The sequence below is a fragment of the Miscanthus floridulus genome, chromosome 2 (genome assembly GCF_019320115.1).
Source record: "Miscanthus floridulus cultivar M001 chromosome 2, ASM1932011v1, whole genome shotgun sequence".
Classification (NCBI taxonomy): domain Eukaryota; kingdom Viridiplantae; phylum Streptophyta; class Magnoliopsida; order Poales; family Poaceae; genus Miscanthus; species Miscanthus floridulus.
The window spans coordinates 127,022,114-127,029,491 of NC_089581.1; the positions used below are offsets into that span (position 1 = coordinate 127,022,114).

The window sequence follows — 7,378 nt, forward strand, 5'->3', positions numbered from 1 at the left end:
GTTATATAGTGAGCTTCAAAAAAAAATGTTATATGTTGCTCCTGCAAACTTAAAAAAAAAAAGGTACAGTGCAACCGTCACAAGCTTGCGAGAAAACCTACCAAGCCACATTTGAAAGGAAACAGTAAGTTTGCAAAAAAATTGAAGTGAATTTCGGCGATTTAATAATAAGTTAAAGAACAGGCACGTGCTGTAAGCCTGCACATGTCCTCCAAGGTGCCAGACTTGGCTCACCTATTCCAGCAACTGAATCCTTGTCAATTTGTAGACAAGCCTATAACATTTGCAGATGATATCTCTCTTGAATTTTCTGTCACACTCACTTTTATGTAAAATACAGAGACCTTCCGTTGAACTCCCCGAAACAAGGAGCCTACATGTTACAGCACAGTAGATACCAGCACCAGGGTAACCCTCTCTTCACGAGAATGGCACAGGGTTGACGACGATATGCCGAAGCGGATTCGATACATCGCCGCCGCCAGCGTGCTTAACAAACTCTGCGGGAGTGAGGAAGCTACCATGGCAGACGCATACTATCCTCACGTCCTCGCCTTTCTTGTACCTGTACAGGAAGCCGTCGATCCTCCTGGTGTTAGGCCCTTCTACCTTGGATGAGACCATTGGCATGTCCTCCATCATGAGCTTCCTGATGTCACTGGTACTGCTCGTCCGTGTCGTGAGGGAGCCAAGCGTCCGCAGACGAGGCTGCTCTGTCACAGTGCCATTTAGTGGCTTCTCAGCCGCTTTGGTCGGAGGAAGCATGTTATTTTGATTTGTGTTATCAGAGGTTGATGGACTTGCGCCTGTGGACTGGTTAATTGCACTTCCACCAATACCTGGGAATATACAACAGCAAAGATTTTGAGATTATTTAACAGGAGAAAATGCAAGCAGAAACTAGAGAGATTATTTGATGGGGAGAAAATGCAAGCAGAAACTGTGAGAAACAGTTTGTTCTCCTTTTCCCGACAGTACAATCATCAAAACGATAATGCAAAACTATTTGGTCCAAGTACTAACCATAGATTGGAATGTCAATCAAACATCATGGTACTTCAACAAGAAACTTCAGGGAAACTTCAGAAAAGATTAAGAGGTCAATGGTTCAAAAGAATGGAACTTTTGATAAGCAGTTTGCAAATGCAAGCATGTAGAAGTTTTGAATTGTATGTGTATTAGCTTCCAATATTCAGAAAACAGTGCCTATCCACCTAAAGTTAAGCGTCACTTCCAACATGGTACGCAATAATTGTTGAACCAATTCAGTGGGAAATTAATCAAAATCGAAACGTCCCTTGTCAAGATAAGCTTGAACATAGCCAACTAGCAACTGAAGTCCCAGGATTCAGCTGCAAGTTGAGGAAAAATGGCAATTGATGTTCATTGAAGAGGGGAAGAGACAGTCTCGAAAGGGGATAGATGTCAGATAGCCAAGCAGTGAGAGTTCAGCTAATCTTGGCAAGTGGTATGCTGTATAACTTTACTGCCAGTATATAATATAAATACAAGCTTGTTATGAACTTGACATGAGCTTCGACTAGGGCGTTTGTCTACATTTTTGTTCATAATAACAACACAATCCCAAATACCGAATTCATCACATACAAAAGCATTCTCTTTTTTCTGATGTACTTGGTTTATTAAGTCATTCACCGGATGGAGAAACGCAAGGTTAGTTTTCCTGTAAGTTCACTTAATTTAGCAAAACAACACAGTTTCCAATTCATCTGCAACTACTAATTTGCAGTTTGCACTAAGCTTGAAACCGAGACAAACTTCGTGAGACTTAGTGGGGCGTGACATACATAAACTGTAAGATCTGCTCATTCACTGAGTTGCAATGGACAATGTACGCTCGCTGAAAGCCAACTAAAGTTGCGGAGAAGCTGGTGAAGAATAGGTGAGGGCAGCAAAAACTGGAACATGTGCATCATGTTTGGAGTTTTTTTTCCAGTTGGGTTTAGACCAATTTCTGATTAAACCTACATGTATGCCATTAAAATGATAATATAAATGCAATTATTCTCCATAATTGTAAACCTAAGACAAGATCACGAGAAAGCTCGCAAACATATTGTCTAGATCTTTTGTCCATGATTGGATTTGAGAATCAAAATTTGGCTTACTATGCATTGTTTTTAAATGAAAAAGGGTGTACCCAGTGCAAAGAGCTCCCGCTCTGTGCGGGGTCTAGGGAAGGGTGTCAGTGGCAAACCTTACCCTCGCCTGTGCAATGCGAGGAGACCGCGACTCGAACCCGGGACCTTCCGGTCACAGGCGGTAAGACTCTACCGTTTGCACCAGGCCCGCCCTTAATTGTTTTTAAATGAAGATGCCATATATTTCCTGCTATGGATGGTTCAGGTCATGCAACTTTCCATCTAACCTTTCACATTATAGTGTCATTATATGGCATTGGGCTGTACCGTTCAGATGGCATGTTGGCATATTGACTGCGTCCAAAAATAGCGAAGTTAGTTATTCCTAGGCTTCAGAAACTTGGGGGCTCCGGGATTTGATACCAGAATATCCAAATTAAGGATGCTGAAATTGCAGTTGCTTGGATCTGGACCTGTGGCTTGAGCCACTAACATATAGGACTCATTGAACCCTACAAATATTTTTTAGCCCAAATCATCTAGATATTTAAGAATTGCAGTAGCTCAAAATATTTCCTTGCCAATATGACTACAGCTTGTGGGATGCAATGTTTGAAGCAATGGCCAGCAGTCGTGCTGCCTTGCTATGATTTGTTCTGCCGCATCATCCCGCCATGTTGTTAAATGCCAAACTAGAGCAATAGATTAAAAAGTTTGGATCACATATTAACACATCCTACAATTATGATCCAAGCAAAAAAAATGTGGGCTTAGATGGTTATCCTTAAGGCAATTGCGGTGTGGTTACAGGATCAAATCCCGGATATGCGCAATTGACCAACCAGGCATGCAGTTGGCTGGAGTCGGATTTGAGGTGGCGACTCAGTAGACACACATAGGCAATGGCTGGAGCACCTATGTGGCAGACGGGAAATTGTGAAGTCGACCGTGTTCACAGCCCAAATTTGGTGCACGGCGCGAATACTAAGGTCTCGTTTAAATTCAGGGCGTAAAGTTTTAGGGTGTCACATCGGGTATTCGGATACTAATAAAAAAAACAAATTACAGAATCCGTCACTAATCCGCGAAACGAATTTATTAAGCCTAATTAATCCGTCATTAGCGCATGTGTACTGTAGCACCACATTGTCAAATCATGGACTAATTAGGAAATTAGTTGCAAACTGTGCAATTAGTTATTTTTTAGTCTATATTTAATACTCCATGCATGCCTCCAAACATTCGATGGACAGAGAGTTGCTGACTAATGCATAGCAAGCCGTAATATGAAAACAAACATGCGCCCCATCAAGCAGCAGCAGCAGATAGAAAAGCATGGTAGCTGAGCACGAGAACTTAAGCAAACAGAAGTAGGTGTTGAGCACATGACATGATCCATTCATGTATACCTTGCTCCGTGGTGCTTACAGAGTTGCTCCCCTGCGAGCCGATGGACCTCCTCCCGCTGCCGACGGCGGTGATCGCGTCGGCAGCGGGCTTGGGGCCGGCGGGGACCAAGGATCCCATGGAGTTGCGCCGCTCGACGCGCTTCCGGCGCGCCTCGAGGCGGCGGCGGCTCTGCATCTCGCGGCGGCGCCAGCGCTCCTCCTTGGTCTCGGTGGGCAGCGAGGTGGTGCGCAGCAGCGGCAGCGGCGCGGCGGGGGACGGGTCGGCGTCGGCGTCGGCGTCCCCGTGGAGGGAGGAGACGGAGCAGACGGAGGCGATGGAGGAGGAGCGCGCCAGGCGCGGGCGCTTGGCGGCGGCGTCGGTGTCGAAGCGGCCGCCCAGGGAGAGGCCGAGGCTGAGCTCGACGTCGTCGGGCTGGCCGGCGCCGGCGTTGGCGGCGTCCGCCGGCGCGCCCGACCCCTCGCCGCCGGCGCCGAAGACGCGCAGGAAGTCCCTGGACGCCATCGGCCTCCCCACGCTAGCTAACAGCCTGCAGGCTGCTCCGTGCTCCCAAGCAAGGAAGAAGCTTGGGGAAAGAATTGATTATTAAGAATCCATGGTGGCAACGACCGACGAATGGGGAACAGCAAGATGTCGGGAGCAAGCGCACCCCCGCCCGGCCGCCACGCACGCGGACGAATCTTCCTAGAAGCGCGGCCGCATCCGCGGGCGGCGATGGAGACGCGAAGGAGGCAAAGCGCGCGGCGCGGGCAATTGGGGGAAGAAAGATATGGCGACAGCAGATTGGAAGAACGGGAGGGGAGGTGAGGCGAGAAGATAAGAAGAGCAATCTCAGATCTCCGTCCGTCCCTGCCTGCCTGCCTGCGGCGGCCTGGCTGCAGAGGGCGATTGGTGAGACTGACGTGGCCTTCTAATCCGATTTGCCCCACTCCGTCCGCTCCGCCTCCGCCCCCCTCGATGATTGGGATTGGGGTGGGGCAGCAAAAGGGAAGGCCTGCGTTTCTTGCTGTGGATGGCTAGCTGGGTCGGGACGTCGGGTGGTGCCGTTGCTATTGGTACGGTGATGATGATTATTATGCATGTTATGTTATTATTATACATATATGCGTTGGTAATTGCTGATTAGCGGCTCTCAGCGTGTTTGGTGGGGAAGGCAAGTGACGCGTGGAGGGAGGCGACCGCGTGTCGGGGCGGACCGCGCCGACACGTGTTGCTGTTGGGTGGGCCACCGCCACGACCAGCAAGCCTTCTGTATCGTCCGGCGATGAGCCGAGCCAAAGCCCAAGAGCCGCTCGTCCTTCCCCTCCCGCAGACGTCTCGGCTCGCGATCGGGCTCGGGCAAAGGTAGGTACAGCAGGTGCGGGCCCTGCCGCGCGGGGGACGTGGCACGGGATGGACCAGGCGCGGTGCTCCCCCCACCACACGACACGACACACAAGTGGCGTGGCAACTAGGCGCGTGGGGGGTGGGGCCCACGCATTTCGATCCCCGTGGTAAAAAGGGTAGGAAAAAAAAGGCTAAAAGTGCAGGCTAACGTTTATGTTTTGCCATGTGATCCACGTACGGTACTAGAGAGGTTCGCGTGTCGTGTCGACTCCGCGACCTGCCATGTACGCCGCTGCCGGAAGCAACCTTGAGCGTCACAGGCGAGCATTGGAACAGCCGTCGAGTCTGACCCGTCCACGCGGACAGCTGCCTCTGCTGGGCTCCCGTGGGCCGTGGACCACACCCGCACCGCAGAGGCCTGTCGCTCTCGTGCGTGATCCGCCAGATCGCCGTCGCCGAGACCCAGGGCCAAAGGTGGGGAATGGTCCCCGTCCTCACCACTGTTCAGTCCAGGTGACCGGCGCTGCGTCTGCGTGCCCCCAAGGGCCAAGGCCTAAACGGAACGCTCCACGGTGCTCACGCATCCGTCAAGCTAACTACTTTACACCCATCTGTTGCCCAGTGGCCGCCATGTGGATGTAGGTTGGGAAGCTATGGGCGTGTTTGTGAGGGTGGTTGAGGCTGGCTCGGCATGTTCGTCAGGCCCAGACCAGTCCTAAGTGGTGCAACTGCTCTTATTTAGAAACGTAACCTAGCAGAGCCGAGCTTGATTGAGATCGTGTTTGTTTTGCGTGTACAGATGAATGCGGTGACCCTGGACTCAGAACGTGGTAACATTACCCCCCACACGTTGTCACTGCCATTTCATCGAACACGCGCAGCGCGAGCGGCATGGACTCACCCACCTCGGCCAAGAAGCCGCTGCCGCTGCCCCTCTCAGGCGCCATTGTAGACCAGGAGGAAGAAGATGGGGAGGGAGAGGGAGAGGGAGAGGCGGAGCTAGCGACAATGCCTCCACCTCACAGTAGTGGCCAGCCACGCAGCAATGACCCACCGTGTCCGCGCCGATGTGAAGGGAACAAGGCCCGTGGGGTTCACCGGATAGGGGCCGGGGCCGGGGCCGGAGGGGGGAGGGGTGGCCCGCAGTGGTCGCCGGACAGGGGCCGGAGCCGAGGAAGGAGAGGCCGCAAGCAGCCACTGTGGGGTAGGGGCTGGGCAGGGCGCGGCACAGCGGTGGAGCTGCCGTTCAGGCGCCCGTTGAGGAGCGTCCGGAGCTCGCCAGCGCGCACCTGAAGCAGCGACGGCTCGAGCTGGGGACCTGTGCTTGCGCCGCGGCCGCCGGAGCTTGGGACGGGGCCGCACCGCACGCGCGCCGGAGCTGTTGACCGCGTGGTGGTGGACGTACTCGAGCCCCTACGCGACGTCGGCGGTGACCTGCTGGATGTCGCACCGGGACGACGCTGGAGCTAGAAAATGGCTGCGTCGCGGCCGCAGAGGGAGCAGCGCTAGTAGGCGGTGGAGGCGGCCCCACCTACGTGCTTCACGTGGAAGCTGTTGGTAGCAGCGAGCTCCTAGAATGGGTAGAGGACAGGTGGGGCCATGAGCGAGGCGCGCGCTGTGGCGAGGGAGGCGCAGCCGGAGGATGTAGAGGAGGTGGAGGACGACGAGGTGGCGTCACGCCGCCGCTGGACGCTGGGGAGAGGAGCGAAAGGTGAGGGAAGGAAGGAGGTAACCGTATCAGTCACTGAGCGCTTGAGGGAGCCTGAGGGAGCCGGCCCGTGAAAAAACAAAGGGAGATTTCGTTTTTCTGGGGCCTGGCCCAAGCTGCTTTAGATCTCGTGTGGCAGAACCTCCTAAGTTATAGAGCCCACATGCACCTGTCACTGTCCGATGACCATCGACATTTATGCATATGTTTCCAATAACTTAAAAAGACTGTCGGGTGTCCTCGGGAAACCCCAAATCATCCACGATTTCCGAGTAGGATCACGTTACAGAGTCATTGCAGTATTACAACATTTATTCAAATATCAAAACCAAAGTAAAAACAGCGGAAGTCTTACGATAACATAGTTTATAAACCAGTTGTTTCAAACCTTACAAACTAAGTTCGATAATTATTACAAACCATAGTAGTAGTGGAGTGGCATAATTAACATATACATAACACACAAAATAAACATCCCACCCAAGGATCACACATTTACTTCTCATCGTCAGAACGAACGATAGTCATGCAGCACGATCCAAAACAGATCTGCTCATGAGGCTCACCTGCAATAAGGGTCAACGAACCCTAAGTACAAAAGTACTCAACAAGACTTAACCGAAATATTAACCGAGAAGACTCAGGAATACAAGCTCAGGGATTCAAGGTATGGCTTTAGCAATAATCAAAGTTCTTTTGCATAAAAGCTCTTTTAACAACATTCTTTATAAAGAAAACTTCTTAAGAATTATATACAAAGCTGACACGATCTGCACTGAGATCATGAAACTTCATATCCAATACCTTCACAAGCCTTATTCAAGTTCTAGTTATT

The 7,378-nt window shown here is 51.5% G+C and overlaps 1 protein-coding gene across 1 annotated transcript; it reads right to left on the reverse strand.

The window, feature by feature from the left end:
- Window positions 1–141: 141 nt before the first annotated feature.
- LOC136529401 (ninja-family protein 6-like) lies at window positions 142–4,545 on the reverse strand. Its single transcript, XM_066522476.1, has 2 exons — window positions 3,512–4,545; window positions 142–839 (listed from the first exon to the last, which is right to left on the reverse strand). The coding sequence occupies exons 1-2, from the start codon at window positions 4,011–4,013 to the stop codon at window positions 421–423; spliced, it is 921 nt and encodes a 306-aa protein (XP_066378573.1). The 5' UTR covers window positions 4,014–4,545; the 3' UTR covers window positions 142–420.
- Between the last annotated feature and the right edge of the window lie 2,833 nt (window positions 4,546–7,378).

Excerpts from the sequence above, each read along its gene's own strand:
- LOC136529401 (XM_066522476.1), bottom strand. The coding sequence starts at position 4,013 with ATGGCGTCCAGGGACTTCCTGCGCGTCTTCGGCGCCGGCGGCGAGGGG. Across the intron at positions 840-3,511 it reads TGTAAGCACCACGGAGCAAG|GTATTGGTGGAAGTGCAATT; the intron begins GTATACATGAAT and ends GTATATTCCCAG.